The following is a 22,850-nucleotide window of genomic DNA, read 5'->3' as shown; positions in this document are numbered from 1 at the left end:
TTGTGTGACGAATTATGTGTAGAGCTGCGTGTTCTGGATTGCCATACTCACATGAACGCTGAATTACCAAACACAATCAGATGCCCACATACTGGCATTTTCCCTTCGACTGAAAAAAGTACCTAAGCCAGCTTGGCCTGGAAATGTTCACTAATGCCTGTAAGTGCTGGAATTGTCCCAGCTAGCTTCATTTAGATTTTGTAATTGAATTTTTATCACCCTGGAATGTAGATAGAGTCCCATTTTTATAAATAAGCAGACTCAGGTTCAACAAGGTTAAGTAATTTGCATAAAGATATGTAACTAGGAAGGTCCATAACTGTCCGTGTCCCATTGGTCATACCATATAGGAAATTGCGGATGGAAGGAGGAAATAAAACAGTAGGGAAAATATTTGGGGGAAGCAATTTCAGATTCTTCTTTAGACAGCTTATTCAGAGCGCATGGCACAGTGCCTAACACCATAGTAAATGTATAAAAATATCAGCTATTACACTAACACTCTCTTATAACGATTTTGCTCCCTTGGCAGTTTAATGACAGCCTTTGTCAATGTTCTTACCAGGATTATAGGATTTGTTGATAACAAATGATAATATACATTGTGATGTGTTTCTATTCTTATTAAAACCTCTTAGCAAAGGTGGTGGTTATTAGTGTTTATAGCCATTCCATTGCTTTGACACTAAGAAATTTTAAATGTACTTTAAGAAGTTAGTTGCTGACAGATGGTCTTGTTGTGTATGTCTATGGGAATGTTTTAGTCCTGTCTAATTTTAGGTTTTCTCTAGATATAAATAGTTTGTTCTTGAGGATCAAGGTGAAATGCCGCCATGCTGAAAAGTTTCCTGGAGGCACTTGTGCGGTGTTATTTGAGAGTTCACCACTTACACCCCGTGTTAAGTGGTTTGGACCTCTCTCTAGGTCCTTCTGTGGTCTGACTCCTGGCCTCCTTTCTGAGCTGAATCACATTACTCCCTGACTTTCATGGCTTTAAAGAGACAGAAAACTTTATAGTTTCTCTACTGCTTTTCAGTTGCCCGCTTTTGCTCACAAAATCCTCCCTGCCTAAAATACCTACCACCTCCTGCCTGACTCCACTTTACCCCGTCTCTTCCCTTGCTTGACTAACTTTCTTCTTTAAGATCCTACCCAACCTTGAGTTCTAGGAAGGCTCAGCCCAAAGTGCTCCTGACGATGTGGCACCAGCTGCTTGCCTCGGGTTCTGACATACTGTTGCATATGTAATCTTATTATAGTTACATTGCATTGTAATCATCTGGGTCCTCTGTGCTTTACTTTTTCCTTGCCCTCTGCCTAGAAATACATTTTATGGATGACAAAATTAAAGCTATAAGTAATCATTAATGATCTATGACACAGTAGAGTATGTCATTTCAGCATATTTGGTGTCAGTGGTCCATATAACTCTATGCTCATCCACATTCATTTATACTTTGTGTGTATAACTGTGTGTATGTGTGTGAGTGCATGTGTGTGCATGCTTGTGTGTATGTGCATTCCTGGATTTTGGGAAGGGGTGTTGATAGGGAGTTCTGTTGAGGCAGACTCTTTACATGCCTAATGAAGACATTATGAATCTTGAGAAGTTACTTCTTCAGTCTCTCTTTGTCTTTTCATTTAACTCCTAAACTGTCTTCCCATATCTTGTTTTTTCACATATACACCTTGATATTGCCAGAAGGACCTTCTTAAAGCTTATGGTCACCTACTCACCCTTAAATAAATATTTAACATATACTCATGTCACAACTTAGTATTCTCTGCCAGCTATAGTGTGGCCCTGGTCTACCTTTCCTGCTGAATCTTTCATGTGCCCTACACCCAAGTTTGTTCCAATGAAATTGAATTTCTCAGCATACCCCATTGTCCATGCTGTAGCCTCTACTTAGAACATTTTTCTGTCACAATAAAGACAAATTCTGTAAATATTTTAAGGCCTGGAAAATGTGTCATGTTTTATCATAGCCATTCATAAGGCTTCTACTTGTGTAGAATTTCTTTATTTTCCTTCCAGATCCATATATACATGTATACATACATACACACAGTTTATGGGATTTACAATTTTCTCATAATTGTATTGAAATTGATTAGCAATTCTCACATAAATTCTTGGGGCTTCAACTCCCCTGAATTGAATAATGGAGGTAAGCATCTGTATCATATATGTAATAATTATTCTATTAATTGCATGTAGCAAAGTCCAACTCACACTAATATGCCTCAGAAAGGGACCACATTGGGTAGATAATGAGCTATCTTAATGGATCCAAGATGCCTGGGACCTCTCAGAAACTATGATGAACAGCCAAGAAATCCATTCAGAACAACTAAGATTTTCTCTTTTATCTCAACTTTTTAATGCCCATCTCTCAATCTCCCTTGCTGGAGGCCTGTTTTCTCTGTCTTTTCTATCCATGTGGTGACAATGGCCAGCTGGAGCTCTCCAGGTTTACTTGTTCTCAGGTATAAGTGTCCTTCATCCCAAGTAACCTTTAAAAAGAATCTGGCCAGTTTGGTAAGGGCCAGTTAGCTATGCTACTTAACTCCACACAGTTATGTCTAGACAGCTGCAAACATGAAAGCCTGGTGACAAAGAAAAGGGTTATTAAAGGTTCATTTGGGTGGGCTTGGTGTAAAGGATATTATTAGAGAACTATGATTATGGTAATATTAGATTACATTAAAAATGTATATTATAGGATTGTCGTGAGGATCAAATATGATAATTTATGATCATAACATAGCATATGTTACCTATGGTCAGACTCCCTGGATGTGAGTCACTGCTTTGCCACTGCTTAGATTTATGGCATTGGGAAAATGGCTTAATCTCCGTTTACCTCAGGTTTTTCATCTGTCAAACTGGGAAGCATAATAGTAACTAAATCAAGTTAAAAGGTGTAAATCCCCATTACAGAAACTGGCATATGGTGATCACTCGATAAATATTATTTGTTATTAAATAAGTTATTTTATAGTTGCTAATCTATTTATTATTAGCATGAAATAAAGGTTTGTTTCCAACTTCTCATACTGTATTAAACTATACATTTCTCTTGTTTTAAGGTTTTATTTACTTATTTTTAGAGAGGGGGGAAGGGAGGGAAAAAGAGAGGGAAAGAAACATCAATATGTGGTTGCCTCTCATAGGTCCCCGCTGGGGGCCTGGCCTGCAATCCAGGCATGTGTGCTAACTGGGAGTCGAACCAGCAACCCTTTGGTTTGCAGCCTGCACTCAACCTTTTGGTTTGCAGCCTGTACTCAATCCACCAGCCAGGACTTAAACTATATATTTCTTGAGAGTAAGGACTATACATTATATATCACTGTAACTGTTAGAGTGAGTAACATGTTTTCACACACATTTCAAACAGTAATTGGGTGGATGGATGAATGGATAGATGGATAGATGGATGGATAGATGGATGACAGGAAGTAAGGAGGGAAGGAAGGAGGGGAGGGAGGGAGGAAGAAAGGAGCAAGAAAGGGAGGAAGGAAAGAAGGAAAGAAGGGTGGGAGGAAGGGAGGAAGAAAGAAGGGAAAAGGAGAGAGAGGACAGGAGGGAGGGAAAGAAGAATAAAACTAACCATGTAAATGCATTTTGAATTAGGAAAGAAGATTTGGATGCTTTGTTCAACCCACAATCTGGGGGCAGATAAAAAATAATGCAATACATATCTGATGGAGTGATATGACTATTCTGCTCTACAGATTGAAATACTAGACAGCTGTGACTATATGGTTGCAAGACAAGATAAATTTCTCAATTTTGTGACTAAGAATGAACATAGCAACTGGTGGTTATGAGAATAGTGCTGTAGCCACACATAGTTAAAACTAGGTACCTTAATTAATATTATTTCATTAAAACATTATTTAATTAGCAGGTTATTTGCTGTATGATCTTTAAAATCTATCAAACAACATGATGTTAAAATACAGGGCATAATATTTAATGAGCATTTTCTTTTGCACTATTTTTAGGTGGGGTTAAAGTCTACAGAAGTTATTGATGAATCACTGAATAATTGGCTGCAGTTTAGATTTCATTTTTGTTAGTGCCAAGAAAACAATTAATTAATCACTTGGGCCTGATGAGCTTGTCTGCTCTTCGGAGGTAGTTGCTCAAAATCACATGAATGGAAGGGAGTAACGGGGCAATGGTTTTGTTTGTTTGTTTGTTTGTTTTGTTTTTAATACAACAATGGACTTGCTGTTAAGTGAATGTGAGTTCATGTCTATGTTTTTACCCAATTAGGATGGTTAAGGCAAGTTAGCCTGCGTAAAAACACTCTTTGTCCACAGCCTTTGAACTGGCAAGGATAGAAACGTCCAGTGACAGAAGGATAACATGATGAGTGGCAGGTACATGGACACTGGGAAGAGGTGAACTTGATTTAAAATCCAGATCTGCTACTATGTAACTGTTATGACTACCCCAGGTAGATCCTTGAACCTCTCTCAGGTTTAGTCCCCTCATCTGTTTAGGTGGAGGCAAACTTCGTCTGTGCAGAGACAGACAATGCGTATTCTAGGCTTTGAAAACCACATACAGTCTCTGCCACAAATGCTTTTTTGGTTATTTTTGCTTCTTTTATTTTTAAGTCTTTACCAATGCAAAACCCATTCACAACTTGAGAACTGCACAAAAACAAGCTGCTGGCTAGCCCAGGGGCACAGTTTTCTGACATCACATGATTGCAGTACTGCAAGGGTTCACTTTGAGCAGCGAGTACCTGGCAAGAGAAGCACTCAATAATTTTAGATTCTCCCAAGCATTAATGAAGCTAAACATTTTGGTAGCTCCAAAATAGCCACTACAGATTTTAAAAGGGCCGTATTCTGTTCCCATTTGTACCTCATGATTTTTAGCTGTAAATTCAAGGTAATAATTCAGGTGTATGGCTGCCTGCCTTCCTAGTATTTCCTGGGCAGTAGATATTCAATTAAGGATTGTTTACTGATATAAGGACAATACTTAGTATACCAGCGTCCCAGCATTCACATGGAAGTGGCTCTGAATTGAGGGTGTAGGTGAAATAAAAGAGTTCTACAGGACCCAGAACATGAAGGACAACTGAAGAACAGATTTCCAAACATCCCCTATCTGTCTGTTACTGTCCTGTAAACTGAAATATGGGTGAATTGAGTTTATTGAGTATAGGGAATAATGAGAGTAATTCAGTGGTATGCATCAGGGGAGACTTCTTGGCACTATTACCACTAACTTTATCTAAATATTTTTCTTCTTACAATCATCTAGGAAGGATTTAATGCTTTTTCCTAGTAATTCACTTTAGTCTCTAACAGAAAAAAATCTAAGACAACTGGGGAGCACATTTTCCATGCTTTCCTCCTGCTAAGCCTGTTTTTATATAGGTTTTCATGTAAGTTTAATGTGATAAAACAATCTGTTGAATTTTTAAAGATATTTGTATACTTGATATATAGCCATTTATAATTTCTGCAGTTCTTACCCAGGTAGCCTCATTTCTGGTTCCTCTTTTTGTGAATTACTTGTTCTTTATCAAGATTTTCTCATGCTTTTTTACACACTGTTCCTGGTGTTATGACTACCTTACTTTCTTGTTCATAAATTTCTACATGCACATTTCTTCTTATCTGAGGCATCACTTCTTCCCATACCTTTCCACAATCCTCTCTACCATAGGTCCATTGCCTCTGCCTTTCACCTCCGTTAGAGCGGGCACATTTCCATGTGATTCTGTGTCAGTCTGTTCAGCCCCCTACACACTCTGACGATGCTGCATTCTCTCTATTATAGCTGTCAGTAATCTGTCTTACCTGCTAGATAGTACTGTGTTGGAGGGCAAGTATTTTGTTCTTTATCCCCTTTCATACCCATCACCTAATACAGCACCTGGTTCAGAGTCTATACTCAGAAACTTTATTTAGGGTTGCCAGATTAAATACAAAACAATGGTTAAATTTGAGTTTTAGATAAGCAATGAATATTTTCATTGTAAGTACATTATTACATGGGGCACATTTAAAGTAAGAAAAAAGTCTTTATTGTTTATCTGAAATTCAAGTTAAAATGAGTGCCCTATATTTTTATCTGCTAAATCTAGCAACCTTTCTTTATTGTATGAATGAATGAATAAATGAATGAATGAATACTATTCCTTTCTGAATTATAGCATGAAGCCATTTTAATTAATTTCTGCAGGTTTAAGGTTCAAGGGTAAACCACAGCAGAAAAATTTATTAATGTAATTTGATATCTCTGATTGCCCTTTGAAGCATGTTTTTATATTATAAACAGAGGTATTTATTATGCAGAAATGACCATTAATCCTTGAGCATTTTATACATTAATAAAAAAGGCAGGAAAGTAATAATAGTAAACAAGAGTGATTAGAATCTATTGGGGTTAATTGTGGTATAATTATAACAATGAAATAAAAAATAATAATAGCATTATATATTTTTTGAGTGATTTTAGTACTCAGACACTGATCTGGGTGCTTTTTATATATTTCATTGCTTATTCTTCATGAAATTGGCCTTATTAAATACTATTATTTCCCAATTTTTTCCCCAAGAAAACTGATAAGCAGACGTCTTACTCAAGATGACACAGTTAATTAATGGCACACCTGGTATTTGAACCTAGATGAAGTAACTCTTGAACCTGTTCTTCTAATTACTATGCTCTACTCTTTCAATGCAAAGATTTACCATGACTTAATATATGTAGTTAATGCACCTTGTGTGAATAAATTATGAAAAATTTTAAGAGAAAAGTTATTCCCCAATTACTAGTAGACATGTTACAATACAACCTCAAAGAATCATTAAATATAAAAATATTAATTATTAGATGCATACATGGGTATCTATATGAAAAGTTTTATTTGTACACATAGAATTGACAGCTAAACATGTTGAGAGATCTAAAGAGCCACCCTAAAAATTGCAAAGGGTGTTAAGAAGCAGATGTCCCTTCTGAAAAAATACCTTCCTTAGCTTGTCACCTAGTTCCTATAACTGCCCCCTGGGAAAGTGAGGCAAAAGGCAGGGCTGTAAGTGACACTGGCTGATACTGTGCCATTCGTTTTTACTTGCTCTGCCTGCCAGGTTGGTATGTCTTCAGTGTAGTTGGAGTAGGCCAGTGTAAGTTGGCACTAGCCCTGCTAGCCCAGGACAGCTCTGGGGCAAGGGTTAATGGGTGGCCCAGGTGTGGACAGCAGCTAGCATGCAGTCAACATGGAAGAGGCCTTTTAGGAGAGTAAATGACATCAACAACCACACTACCCACAAATTGCTTGTAAGAGTCAATTTCTATGATTACATATAGAGAATTTACTTTAAAAATATTTATTTTATGACAAATAATTCAAGTGTATATATGAAATTTAAAAACTTCATCTGACCTTTAATCACACATTCTCTTCCCTGAGGGTGATTATTTTTTCTAATGCATCCCAAAGATACCCATATATTTTGATGTATATTTATTAGTTTGTGTGTGTATTCTACCTAAGTGAGAGCATGCACTCATGGTCCTGCTCCACGGTCTTCCCACTGGAGGTATCCTGGAGATCAAGTACATGTAGGTTTTCTTTCATTATTTTAATATACTCTAATATTACCATGTATTTATTGTGCAAAATTTTATTTTATCAATCCCACATTTATAGTTGCATTTCCAACTTTGTTAGTACATGTTTTCAACTTTGTATATGCTATAGTAATATTCTTTTGATGCCATTATTTTCCCCCAAAAGTGTGAGCATTTATGTATGATAAATAACTGCAAGACAATTTTAATAAATAGTGCTCAATGATTGTATAAAGCTGAATTATCTGCAAAGGCTGTACTAGATTATATTTCTACATGCCTTTGCACATCTCTCAGTGTGAGATGAGACATATTTTCATGTTTCAAAACCATTTTTTCATGGTCTATGAACTGTTTTTAGTATTTATTAATTTTTTTAAGTGAGGTATTTTAAAAATATTTTATTGACTTATAAAAACTCCTTACATATTAAAACGTTAGCTTTCAAATATTTATACATAAAAACTGTAAAGTATTTTAAAATCATTTGAAACCATGTATAATTTAAATTGTAGGGACAGGACATGTAGGGTATGTCTAGTATACCAAAATTATTGGCAAAAATTCATTGACATATTTAGTATGTCCGATACCCTATTTACTTTCTCTAACTAACACCAACTATAGGAGTTTGTGTTGTATGCAGTGATTTGGATTTAGCACTCTTTATTCAAATTTGCCTTGTGTATACATAACCATGAAGAATAGATAGAATATTAGATGCACTGAGTTCTAAAATCACAAAAACAATGTATTTATTCAACTAATGCAGGATAGGAAATATTTGATAAGCAAGTAACAATAAAAATAGATCTTTTACAGTTTAACTCTATTTAAAATTCTGGATATTCCCCTTCCCTAAAAATAGCCCAATTAAAATCTAAATTTTAATTATCAAAATACGGTTTTACAGACCTTTTAAAAAATATTTTATTTATTTATTTTTTAGAGAAGGGAAAGGAGCGAGAAAGAGAGGGAGAGAAATATCAAAGTGGGGTTTCCTCTTATGCACCCCTCACTGGGGAACTGGTCTGCAACCCAGGCATGTGACCTGACTGGGAATCAAACTGATGACCCTTTGCTTCACAGGCCGACACTCAACCAGTGAGCCACAACAGCCAGGGAAGTTTTATAGACATTTGTACATTGTTTTTGGCATCTGATTATGAGAATATATTATTTCAAATGAATGTGTCTGATTTCTATGGGATAATTCACTTCATGTCACATTAAAAATATGAATATGAATATGAAATTCAGTGCCATATATGCCACTTATATATTCATCACAGTTATGGGCTTACAATATCCTTTTCTATCTAAAGAAATAAGCTTGGATTTGTATAATCTTTTGTCTCAGAAGCATTGAAAACCTTAATAATTACAACTTTTAAAAAGTGTCCATGTTGGCTCTAGATGGGTAGTTCAGTTGGTTAGAGTGTCATCCTTATATGTAAAGGTTGCAGGTTCAATCCTTGGTCAGGGCACATACAAGATTCAACCAATGAACGTATAAATTAAGTGGAACAACAAGTCAATGTTTCTCTCTTTTCCTCTTTCTCTCCAAAATCAACCAATAAAAAAAAAATTTAAGTGTCCATGTTGGCAAAATTCTAACTAATTCCAGAGGACAATAGAGCAGAGATTTCAGTCACCATTTCACATGCAAAAAATGAAACGGAGGGTTGGGCATTTTCTCAAGGTCATGCACTAAGTTGGTAATAGAACAAGAAATAGAAGATGCTCCTCTGACATGTGGCCTAGAAATCTTTACAGGAGAGAACATCCTCCTGGCTCACAAGCACTTTGGGTAACCTTTGAAATACGTGACCATGCAGCTTAACATTCATTTCAAACATGCATTGCTGAGGTTTACTAGTACATCAATTCTAGTCATCATTCCAACATGCTGCCTTTTCTCTATTTTCAAGATAGGGGAAGTTGAAGAATTAATACTCAGCTCTATGAAGTGTAGAACAAACAAAGAAAAAGGAAAAGTCTATGCATTATTTTCTTCTTTAAAGTCCTCATGACCCACGAGACACCCATGAAATAATTTATCTATTTATTAATTTCCCCTGTTCCTACAATTCAAACTTTTTTGGCCAATTACACTGCAAAGTTACATGAAGACCCTCTGAAAAGTAAAATAAGCCATGAGATTTATCTTAATCCAGATTACTTTATGGAGTATGGATCAGAGAAGGAGAAACATAGAATTAAGAGGAAAGTGAGTATTTGATTTTAGTAAATGAACTGGTTATCTATTATGTTGTACTCAAGGTTTGATCTTTAACATTACAATAGAGTAACATTAGTTTTCCTTTTTATCTTAAAATATCTCTAAATCATTTAGAGAAAGACCAAATGGGCCCCTAAAAACTGGCATTATAATATTTAAATATGTACTTCCAAACAACTAATAAAATAACAGAATAAATGGGAATAGTATGTTCTTCTCTTCATAGAATATACTCTAGGGAAACAGCCTTTACATCTGGACACTTTGCCAAAGAGTTTAATGTTTGAAGCCAGAGCACAGAGTAAATACCATTCATACTCTAGCAGTAACAACAGCCACTACAACAAAACGAGGATTCAGAATTTCTTCAGTGTTGTTTTTTTATGCTAATTATGATGGAATATAGAGCGAAGGATCTTTAAAGGCTTAGGGAGAAGAGCAAAAGCCATCAATCACATCACCACTCAGAGGAATGAGTGCATTAAATTGAGGAATTTGGAAGCAGTATGGATAACTGTTGAACTGTTGAATCTCTGTTAAGCTAGTGTCCCAAAGGGAGCACAGCAGAAAAGAAAGAGTGGTGTGTCTTTATGCAGTTGCTTTTTTGTCCCCTTTCACTTTTACTAATTCCACGTATGAGACTGAACCAAATGAAACTGCCAATAAATGGTCATTTTTTAACCTGAAAAAAATGACAATTTTATTTGGTTCAACTAATGAATGTCTATGTTTATATCCTTGAAGCATGCCACAGAATGTGAAGTTTACATGTCACATAAAAATTTTATCATACCACCAATGCAGCAAGAGAATGTAAAAAAAGAAGTGCAAACTGATTACTTCCAAATCCATTACTCTCTTTTTACTTATTGTGATGTTCCATGGGTATACTTCCGAGAAGACTTGCATTCTCTCAGCAAGTGAACTGATACCATAAATGGAGATATTCACCAATGCTACAAAGAAGAATAAACTTTGGAGTTAATTTATATATAACACTAATAATCATTCTGCCCAGAGAAAAAATGGTCACTTTAAGGTCACTTGATGAGTTCGCATTACTAATGAGAAACCAGAGGCTGCCTTGGGTAAACTCAGAAAGTAGATCTGCACTCAATTCTATGTAAATCATGACTTGATATATTTTAATATGTTTGATAATACATTGGCTTTTATGCATTTGCTTTTTCATTACTCCTATATTCTAAATTGGAAGATTCTAAAGGGCAGAGATCATATTCTCTGTTTATATATGCTCTTTCATATACAAACGGCTGTATAGTAACATTTATTTTAAAAAATGAAAAGGCCATCAGTGTTTTAAAATCATTTATATAAAATTATTTCCTTGATGCTTTATTTTGTTTTGGCATATGAGTTGTTTCCCAAATTGAGTGTAAGCTTTTCGACTAATCGTTAAGAATCTATGTGGTAAAGAATGGCTCGCTTAGACAATCCTTTTTTAAATAAATATTTGAGGAGCCTGTAGGCCCTGAATGATGTGGCCCTGTCTTCCTCTGTGGCATCTCCTGGTCCTTGCTTGCTTTTCCTCAATCCCCGAATTCCAACCTTTTTGTTTTACAATAAGCAGTTTTCTACCTCAGGGATATTGCATATGTTGTACTTTTTAGCAAATGCATCTTGTGACTCATCTTGCTAACCTAAATTATTCATCCTTCAGGGTTTAGTTCCTAATGTCCTCAAAAAGATTTACTGACCTCTGAATTGCCATTAGAGGTGCTCCCTAATATCTCTCGTTGCATGCAGCTGGATCAGTATTTTCAAGTATATATCTGCATACTAACTTAAACATCTGTCTCCTCTAGACCTCAGGGTTCAGGCTTTCAAAATATAACAGACGTCAGTAAACATGTTGTAAAATAATTATTGACTTACTATTATATCCACGATACATATAAATAGATAAGAATGATAAAGTGTTTGAAGGATTATTAACCTCAGTTATCTCTTGGCATCTGGTGTTACGGTATTTTTCTATTTTTCACTCTCACTCTTTTTAAACTATCTTATTCTGTAATTAAATGTAGACATTTTATGGGATTTTTTTTCTCTAAAAATGCTATTGAAAGAAAACAAAACAGAACAAGACAAAAAATCAAAAATATAAAAATAGAACAAAGTATTAGAAAATAACTAAATATGCTCTTGAGAGTTCATGGAAATTTGCCTGTATGAACATTTGCATTGGCATCAAAAGTTGTCAGAGGAGTCATCTGCATGCACATAGGCATGGAGATGGCAGCTGGCATATTTTAAAGGTACGTTGATTTGTCCAAACTGCAGTAGGGGATAATCTGTAAAAGTCCATATAGTGCCTGAAAAGGTGCAACTTTTCTCTTTTGAATGTTTCTTTTGAAAGCTCTCATGCAAAGAGTTCATATGACTACATTTATATTTGAAAACGTGCAAGTGACATATGGATTAGAAAAGGAAGGAGTGGAGGCAGTGAGATCAGTAATGAGGCCAGGTTAGCATTCCAGGACAGAGACGGTGCAGCCCAGAACAGTGGCCGTGGAAATGCAAAAGAAGCAGAGATGTATGAGTAAGAGAAAAGGCAAAAATTGAGCCAATATGATCAAACACATACAGTGGTGGAGAGAGAAAAGTAGAAAATGCATCTAATCTTTTAAGCCTAGGTGGATGCAGGAATGATGGTGTCATTTACTGAGATAAGGGAACTCAAAGAGAAAAGTGGTGTAGAAGTTAAGAGAAAGTGAGTTAGGTTTGAATTAGAGGTTGCAGTGGAACTTCCAGACAGGGGTGTCTGGTAGGAGAGAGGTAAATGTTAGAGGTTTAGACTTAGAAGTCACTAGTATAAATCCCATAGTTGATGCTATAGGATTATGTGAGATTACCCTCATAAGAAAAATAAAAGCAATATGAAAGAAGACCAAAGAGAGAATTTTGGAGAAATACCTAGATTTCAGTGAACTAGGGAAGAGGTGGTCAAGAAAATAAATCGAGAAAGTGATGTCAGAAATGAATTGGGAGACTGATATTATTATAGAAACCTGGGGAAGGAGGTTTCATGAGAGAAGTATATTCAAAAGGGTCATATGCTTCCTGGATGTTAGAGGACCTAAAAATGATAATGATGATGGTGATGATGATGACAATGACAATGACAACAACAATGATGGTAAACAAGCTATCATTTATTGGTTGCTTACTCTGTGCCAAGCTTGGTTAGAAGACATGTACTTATTTGCATGCATTAATTCAGTTTGCATTTTGCATGTGTGTTCTATTAGAATATGGGGGGTATGTTGGAATAACTTTATGACTAAATAAAAAGTAGGTTGGTGAATGGCCTGAAACAACTTGTTCTTCAAGAACGCTTATCTGCTCTGGGACCAGACTTACAAATTCTGCAGTTGAATTTGCCATAAATTCTACAATTCTAGTGCCTGATTAAATCAAAGTACAATTTCACTCTAAGTGGCCTTTTGATGCTTCTCATATCTTATTAATTTTAAATATCCTACTTGTTGTTGTAAGATTGCCTTTGATTTTGAGATGGAAAGGCTTTATTTTGTCCTATGTGGTCCAGACTTAACTGTGAACATCAAACTGTTGCATTTGACTAGGAATGAAGGGCTCTGACCCATGGATTATCTTAAGTTCCTAGGCATCTGGAGCAGTGCCAGAAGGCTGGCACCAAGGGAATGCTAAGACTCTGTTTATGACAGTCACACTACTCTAAAGCTGCAAGGGAGAGCCCTTGCTCAAACAGAAACCCTGCATGAACTACAGTCTACTTTGGCCTCATGTATTCTGTCTTCCCCTGAGATATCAATCAACAACTGAGCTCTCTACCAGCCATGAGGCACAAGAGAATTGCTTCAGAACAAGAAGAGTCCATGTTAAAGCCTTGCTATGGATTATTCAGATATTGACAGTGATTCTACTTTGGGATACAGCGATGATGAAGATTCTAGTGATGAAGTTCAAAGGATATCAGAGTCAGTGCACAGAAAATTGTTATTTGCAAATATTTTTGATATCTTTTATGTTCTATAGTTTCATTGAAAGGAATGCCTAACTCCACCAAAAATACTTAAAAAGTGAACAATGCTAAACTGCATAGCTTTGACGGTAATTACTCATTAATCAATAGCAACTTTGTGAGATATCTGTTGATCTGCCAAATAGTAGCTACTTCTGTGGAGGCACATGCTTATTAATTGCTATGCTGAAATCAACTAATACTGGTACAGAAATTAATGAATAAGAGATTTTATTTTTAAAGACAATGTGCATGCTAGGCCTGGATGGTTATATAGGTATATGGACATTTACTTGCTATAAAGAGGTCTGTTGAATATCCAGAGGCATTATGTGTTTGGTGAAAGGTTTTAATTAAATATGTTATACATTGTCTTATAACTGTAGTTATAAAACTATCTCATGCTCAATATGTTTTCCAAAGTCTCGTATATTTGTCTATTAGAAATTATCAAATACCTTGATCTGCCAAAAACTAAAATTGAAAATCTGTTTTTAAAAATGACATCATCTCCCTTTTTGTTCTCTTTTCCTGTGTCTAAACCCATATTATGTGAAACCCTGCTAAGTTGGCAGATGTTCTGTGGGAAATAGTATCATAACAGCTATATATGAAGAGAGATAAGTTTAATAACAACATGGAGTTATTAGGACCTTTGTTTTATATGAGTATACAATACTTTATATCTGAATCCAAATGATATTTGCTTTTGCCATGGTCCTTTGGTCTATAAAGGAAATAAGCATACACAGTAAGTCTCAGTATTGTCAGCTTATATGAGTAGTATTCTCTCACTAGAAATTTCTATTGCCCCACATACTGTAGGGAATTAGTATGTGTTGATACTAGGTAAAACAGTATATGGTCTTTATAGGAGCAGGCTCTCTGAGTATACAGGGATAGCTTTTAGACACCTCATAGACTGGCATAATGGCATTAAGCACTTTTATAATAGAGATACAATGACAACATAATGGCAACATGAGTTTGGCATTAAATGAACTTGGCATTGAATAATTTGTGATTTTTATGTAGCATTATTATAAAGCAACATAGCAGGGCTAGAAGAGAGTAACGGATAGGAATTCTAATAGTTTGGAAACCAAAATGGTTTATTGAATTAGCTTTGCAATTGGGCAATCATTAATATATCAATGCTATTTTTATTAACAGTTAAATATATTTTATAATGATTGACAGAGAGATATGACTACTTACTACTCAGAAGTTATTCTGCATTAAAATTAATTTAGAACTGTTAGGCAATTAAAGTGAGATAGCAGAGTGTATCAACAGTGGACTGTTGTGGAAAAAAACATGGACTTTGGAGCCAGCCAGATCTTTTTTCAAATTCCAGGATTGCAGCTCACTAGCTATGTCTGACTTGGGATGTGTTACCTAACCTTTATCCCCAGAGGAAATCTGAGATCAAATGCCCGCTCTCTGTTAAATGCATGAAATAATATTGGTGTGAATTGTTTAATGTAGTTCCTGATATATGCTAGATTCTCATTAATTGGCAAATATGGTAATCTCCTTTTTAATATGTTATCTCCCCTATGTTATGCATCTCTTCTATTTTGATATATGTCACTTCACTAGGCACGAAGCCTGATTGTAGGCTACAACTTACAAATTTTCCTTTTTAAAATATTTTTAAGTTTTTTGACTATGTCACTCTTCTGATCTTTGATTTTTTCCCAATCTACATTTTAAAATGTCTATGTATATTTTGTTGTAAGAAAATTGCATTCATTTTTACAAAGTATATCCAATGCAGGCCAGATAATATGATGAAATTTTAAAATATTAAAAATTAGCAATGAAATTATTTAAAAAACTTACATGCACAGAAAGTACTACCAAAAGGAAGCATTGTTTTATATATATTATATTCTGAAAGACTGTAAGCAGTTTCTAAATTTCCAAGGTGGAAATATGTTTTAGGGAATGTTAGATTTAGTGTGATATTCTCTATAAAACCATGATAGTTTGTTTTTGTTTTTTACACTGGCAGTGGTTTTTTATAATTTATGCTGCCATAAGCCACCTTTTTAGAAACAAGACATTCACACAATTTATGAAAGACCTGATGGGTATTACTGACATGTGCTACTTGTTTCTACTTCACCAAAAATTCCCACTCAGAAAGTGATAATGGACTTGAAAATACACTGTCCACTTCTATGGAGCAAAAAGAAAAGCCACACTTTGTTCTTGGGTAGGAATGCTTCATAAAACACAGCGCTTCCAGAGGACAGACCTGACAGTATTGCCGGTGAGAAGAATTAGAAGTCATACACAGCAGAACACGTTAATCACTATGTGCCCGGCATTGTGATAAACGAATTTCTGATTATCTCATTTAATGTCACACAGTAGGTGGGCATTCTTACCATCCCCATTTTTACAGATGAGAAAGGCTAGGCTTTCCAATAGCCTGTTGCTTCTCTTTTAAAATCAAGATGGTGTGACTTGTTTAAGAGTTAAAGCCTGAGCTCTGCTGTACCACCTGAGGGCCATGACTGAGGTGCCTGGGCCATCCCTGTACCTGGCACCTCCTGAGCACCTCCTATGTGCCAGACCTTTAGAATAAAATGGGGAGCAAATCTAGCCGTGGCAAATCTAGCTCTCCTGTGGTTTAGTTGGACAAACATGGGGTCATTAAACAAATAATTGTATAAATTATAAACAGTGATAGGTCGTTGGATGAAGAGGTACATAGAGGAAAGCTGCTCTGGTTACTTTAGATGGCATCCCTGAGGGAGGGGCCCGTGGACTGAGGTCTAAAGGACTAGCAGGGGTGAGGTGAGCTGGGCAAGGAGTTGGGGGCAGATTGCTAGGCTCAGGAAGGCAGGTTAAGGGAGATGAGATGTTCAGGAATGGAAAGGAGGCCAGTTTGGCTGGAAGGTGGAGAAGGTGAAGGAGGCATGGGAAGGCTGGTACTGCGAGTTGTGGAGGTGATAATAAAAATTTTAAAATTACAAGAGAACTTAGTATGGTAGGCAGATTAAAAATATACAATAATCAATAGTTTTTTATTTTCCTAGTAAGAAACAGAAATGGGAAAGGAATGCCACTCATAAGAGAAACTAATTATATAAAACAACTAAGAATACTGTTTTAAAATGTCAGGACCCAAGTGAAAAAGATTGAAAAATCTTATTTAAAGACAAAAGAAAACAACTGAATCTGAACAAGTGGAGAGTCATGCCATGTTTTTGTATGGAAATTAATCTAATCACCGAGTCCTTTTTCTGAAATCAATGTACAAATGTAAACAAAACTCTACCAGAGTCCCAATGTGGATTTCTTTAGAAGAAAAATTATTTTAAAGCCTGTATGAAATATGAATGTTTAAGAAAATCATCCAAATATTTCTATAAAAGCTTTTAGTAGGAGCAAATTTGCTTTACCAAATATTAACTATGAAATAGATACTATAAAGCAACAGTGATGTAGCATCAATGAAAGAAAAAAGGTCAGTGGAAAATACAGAGTGTAGAATGATATGTGGAACTTAGTATATTTAAAAAAAATAAGAATCCACTGGGAACATCTTTATTTTTAAGACTTATTTGTACATTCTGTCATTAGAGACATGTAATGCTTTAATTATGCTTTTTAGAATGTGTTAATACTATATTATTTTCTATGTACATATCTCTGTAATGCATTTAAACATATTTATCATGAATTATACTAACTTAGACATTTTAATTTTCTAGGAAAGAGTACATTTTCAAGTATAGCTTCATGTTTTCATGACATTGGTACCATTAAATTTTCAGTAGCTCAAAATGACATAAGAATGCTAATTTACTAACTCCACCCCTGACCACTGGATACGACATAGATATCAGGGCAGACTTGTAAACGTTTAAGAGGTTAATAAATATCCCTATACTGATGAATTAAAAGATTCTAAAGAGACACTATATACAAATTTGAGTTAGTGTGAGTAAGATTTATCAAATACTCTTAAAGATCCATAAATTCTGGTGCAGATGCATAACTGTGGACTATGGATTGCCAAAAGATTAGCCTCATAAAAACATGGTCTCTAAAGTAAGGAAATAATTGAAAGAGATCAATCATTCTCCAGGTTACAGTGATAAATTCCTGTACACAGGAATTAAAGTCTCCATTTCCAAAATATATCTTTAGGTCCTTTAAAGATTTTCATATGTCCATGTTCAGGACTATCTCTTTATCATTATCCAATTAATTCATTAATTCTCCCAAAAGCATAGGGAGTGATGATATAAAGTTTTGTTTCACTTGTACAAGTGAAACTTTAGAGATTGGAACTACTGAATTCTATCTGTAAGATTTGTGTGATTCATGACAAGATTAAGGCGGTTCCTCAGGACAAAGACATTTGAAAGATGAACAAAGCTTAAACGTGGAAGTGGATAAATCAGAAGACTATACATAATTTAGTATGTTTCCTGAATTAATCACAAGGAACACTTTTCTTTGATATTAAAGGTTATTTTACTTCCATTTCTTTCTATTTTTATCCAGGGAAGATGTGAGAACAGCCAACGTAATCGCTGCCGAAGCCGTGACCTGCCTTGTGATTGACAGAGAGTGAGTACATCGCCTGTTGCTCACGTTGCACACCCACACAAGTGACATACCTCAGTTCTGGGAGTTAGTTAAGTTAGACACCATTCTACGGAGCTGTTAATATGTGTTTTATATCTCTTTATTTTTAAATGACTTCTCTATTTGATTCTCATTTCCTGTGATTCTTGAAAGTAGACTGCTCTGCCACTTGTGATCTTCACCAAGGTACTTAACCACTGTGCGAGTCACCTCAGGGAGTGCAGTTGTAAGCTGGAGAAAAGGCAGCGTTACAGCTACATTGTGAGGGTCACTGGGAACATGCCAGGAAGGCCATGTGTCCAACTCTGCTTCAGTAAGGAGGTACTTAAGTGATGCTAGTGGTTTGTGTACATTTTTAGAATAATAACAACAACTATAATAATAATATAATAATAGTTATACTTGTGTTATTAGAAAATGGACTATTCTTTGGTCATGGTTTAGTTAGCTCATCTTTTCTTCCATCCCCAGACTCCTATAATAGATACACTTTTAGGAAGACAGTTTTGGAGAGAGCATCAGTTCTAGCCATAGACATATATTTAGGACCATCATAAGTTTGTTCCAAGATTCCTATCCCTGTTCATTCTCTCCATTCTGGCTTACTGTTCCCATTACCCATCACCCAAGGGCTTTATAGGTTAAACTGCAAATATCAGATTGTTGACTCGACAAGAGCATGATTGAAAAGCATGTTCACTATCTGGAAGCACTACACCAGATTTTTCTTATTTCAGTATTTACTGATAAGTTTATCAGAAAAGGGAACTACCAGACCCAAGAAGGAGGACTGTAAAACATCCATTTCTACATGATAGGAATAGGCTGTGAGTGTCAGTGCAAAATGAAACAGATATGATCAGCCCAAAATATTGGAAGTGAATGCTGAGCTCAGAGGAGCGTGAGTAAAGAGGGAACCCATTCGATTCTCACATCTCACATTTGGAAGCCCCTCTGTGTTGGATCTCTTGCTGCGGAGCAGGGGCAGAGCTGCAGAATGATAGTTATATCCAGAAACATCTGTGAAGTAGAGACATTTTATCTGATTCCCAGAAAGTGGAATTTCCCAGTCATTCATTCTTTCATTCAGATAACATTTTACTGAGGATTTACTCTATACAAGACATTGTTAGGGGCCCTGGGAAGCATCAATGGAGCAGCACAGATCCTGGTTCAGGGGTTAGCTTCTGGTACAGTTTTGTGGCATATACATAAATAATCATCATGTAAACCAGAATGTAGAAAGGGTCAGGATACACATTTATGGGAGTCTGGAAAGGGGAGTGACTACTCCTGAGAAGAATCAGGGAAGTCTTCATGGAAAAATGGTATTATTAGGTGCACCTAGAAGTACAGGAGAGGCAATATAAATAGAGTGAACGGCATACACAACGCTCACAAAGGAACTATGAGCCATTTAAACTGGCTAGAGTGAGGCTGTGTAAAGGTAGTTGGGGGAAGTATTGGGACAAATAAGTTCATAGATATATTGGGGCTGGTTCACCAAGAACATTGAATATTGAGATAAGGGTGACTGACGATTATATGCAGCAAAATAATGTCACTATAACACTGTATTTGGTAGGCTGATCTAAGAATACTGCATAAGATGAATTAGAGGGAGAAGTTAAGGACAGAATATTTGGTGAGGAGTCTATAAGTCCAAGAGGTCATCATGAGACCATTCATAGGAGGAATGCATGAGAATAAAGAAGTAAAATCAGAGGGCTTAATACTTGACTGAATGTGAACAGCAAGGGGAAAATTAGGGTTGTAGTCAGGGTTGAGAGGATATAGAAGGAATATGGAAGAGGAATCAGTTTGAGAGGCTCAGGTATTCCACTAGAAATATAATGAATTTGACGTTCGAGTTGTGCACTCAAGAACAGATGCCCTACAGGAAGTGCAAAATGTGGGACAAAAACTTGTTAGAATTAATTTAAAATTGCTTACATGGAATTAACAGTTGAGGCCATTAGAATAGATGAAATTACCTGAACAAATAGCGAAGATAAAAGAACTAGGTTTAGAATTTGGAGAAATTCTTACATAAGAAGATGAATAATATAAAACAGTGAAAAAAACAGATGTTAACAATCAGATCAGTGTAGGAAGCCTCAGAAGCTAAGAAGATTTTAAGAGAAAAGGGATAAAATCCAACAATGTTAAATTCAAGTGAGAAGCCAAAAGACACACAGGTTACTAAACAGCTGGGAGAAAAGTTTTAATAAAGTAATGAGAATGCAGAGGGGCATCAATGGTAATGGAAGGAGACTTGACTTGGGGTGGTAAACACACAATACAATATACAGATGATGTAGAATTGTGTACCTGAAAAAATGTAGTTTTATTAACCAATGTCACCCCAATAAATTCAATAGTGTAAAACATAAAATTTAATATAGTGAATTTTTTAAATAAATAAAATATAATGGAGTCTGAATTACAGAGTGAGTGGGCATTAAGGAAGTGAGCGCCAAGACTAAATGGTTCTTTCCTTCAAGAAATGTGCTTAAAGACAGGAAGAAATAGGGAGGGAGCATAAGGAATTAGCAGGGTCTCAGAGAGTTTCCTTATGTTGGGTATACACAAGTATCTAGGAGGATGAAACAAATGAAATACTACAGGGAATATTTGCTTAAAGTGGGAACACAGGAGCAGAAAGTGTAGTCAAATGGGAGAGGTCACTTGGAGAACATATCTTTATTTTTTTATTTTCTTAACATAGCAAAATAAAGGAGAGGTAAAAAATTTACAGAGGTGTAGATAAGGAAAGTTATGGATACTTAGATGGTCTTCATCCTGCCTGTAAAGAATAAGCAAGAAAATCTGTTGGGGAGGAGTGAGAGTGGGCCTGGGGGGTTGCCACATGATTGGGAGTGAATGGGTGATCATATCAGTTCAAGTCTTTATAGTCCTTTGTAACTTATGAATCTCCACATATGGAACACTTCTTCTAGACAGTGGCTAAGGTACTTTACAGAAGAGGAAAAGGAAGCCTGTAGAAGTTTAATAATGTGATAGGTTTAATGGTAAATGGTAAAGCCCGGATTAATCAAATCACAAAGAATCAAACTAGATGAGATTGTTTGAGTTATCTAGTCTAGCTCTTTCACTTTCATTCACTGAGGTTCTGAGAGATGCAGAAGTATTAAGTAGCATCACACACATCCTTTTCCCTCATCCTAATTTGCTATGTTCTCAAACCTGTCATATACAGTATACAGTGGGGAGTGCATGGGCTTTGACAAATAAAGCCCAGGACTTGAATCTTGACTGCATCATTTGATGACAATATGGGCAAGTTACTTAAAATCTAAGTCTCAGTTTCCCCATCTGAAAAAAATGATATAATACCTCAAAATTAAAAAGGAATCTGCCTTTTGACCCAGAGATCCCACTTTTGGGAACATATCTGGAAAAAACTCAAAACACTAATTCAAAAGAACATAAGTGCCCCTATGTTCATTGCAATGTTATTTACAATTGCCAAGATATGGAAGCAGCCCAAATGTCTATCAGTAGATGAGTGGATAAAACAGTTATGGAGCATTTACACAATGGGACAATACTCCGCTATAAAAAAGAAAAGAAAATTTCACCCTTTGCGACAGCATGGATGGATGTGGAGAACATTATGCTAAATGAAATAAGCCAGTCAGAAAAAGACAAATGCCATGTGATTTCACTCATATGTGGAATCTAATGAACAAACTGAACTAATGAACAAAACAGAGACAGACTCATAGATGGAGAGCAGGCTGACAGCTGTTGGCATGAGGGAAGGTTTGGAAGTGTAGGGACAGAGAAAAAAGGGGAAAGGACTCATGGACATGGACAACAGTACAGAGACTGCAGGGGGAGGGGGTAAAAGGGGGTTAAATAGTAAAAGGTAAAATACAATAAAAAAATTTTTTAAGTACCTAAATTATAAAGTTGGTTTGAAGATCAACTTAACATAAGGGTCCATAGACAGTACAAGATGTATAGTAAGCTCTCAATAAATGTTTTCTTCCTATTGTTATAAAAGACATAGAAATTTCTTGGATTTCATAATTTTCCCCTATAATCAGCAAAAGTTTATTTTCACAGATATATACAAAGAGGAAATGCTGAGTGAGGTCTAGCTTTACACATAAATACAGAGACGATAGCTTGAGTCTAGGACTCAAGAAGTACATTTCTGTACTCTTAGTAGAAAACTCGGGCTTCCCACCAACACTGAATTCCCATCTTAACCCTCCCCCCACCAAAAAAAAAAAAATAGAAAAATTGAACTGTAACTGAAGGATCCTGTCAAAAGCCTGGAGCTGGTACCTAATTTATGGCCAATTAGTGGGGCACCGGGGCTGTGTCCC

At 35.9% G+C, this 22,850-nt stretch overlaps 1 protein-coding gene across 5 annotated transcripts in view; it reads left to right on the top strand.

Moving 5' to 3' along the window:
- Nucleotides 1–22,850, top strand: part of PRKG1 (protein kinase cGMP-dependent 1) — a 1,342,121-nt gene that overhangs the window by 1,172,252 nt on the left and 147,019 nt on the right. For 4 of the 5 annotated variants that reach the window (XM_036027548.1, XM_028511229.2, XM_028511228.2 and 1 more), the window contains one exon: nt 18,409–18,474. In XM_036027548.1, coding sequence (XP_035883441.1) covers nt 18,409–18,474 — 66 coding nt within the window. Of the gene's footprint in view, nt 1–13,661; nt 13,838–18,408; nt 18,475–22,850 lie in introns of those variants that run through there. The other variant, XM_036027549.1, reaches the window with a different exon arrangement.

Source organism: Phyllostomus discolor, chromosome 5 (assembly GCF_004126475.2).
Source record: "Phyllostomus discolor isolate MPI-MPIP mPhyDis1 chromosome 5, mPhyDis1.pri.v3, whole genome shotgun sequence".
In the NCBI taxonomy this organism is placed as follows: Eukaryota; Metazoa; Chordata; class Mammalia; order Chiroptera; family Phyllostomidae; genus Phyllostomus; species Phyllostomus discolor.
The sequence above is the reverse complement of the archived record's forward strand: the minus strand, read 5'-3'. Positions and strand labels throughout refer to the sequence as shown.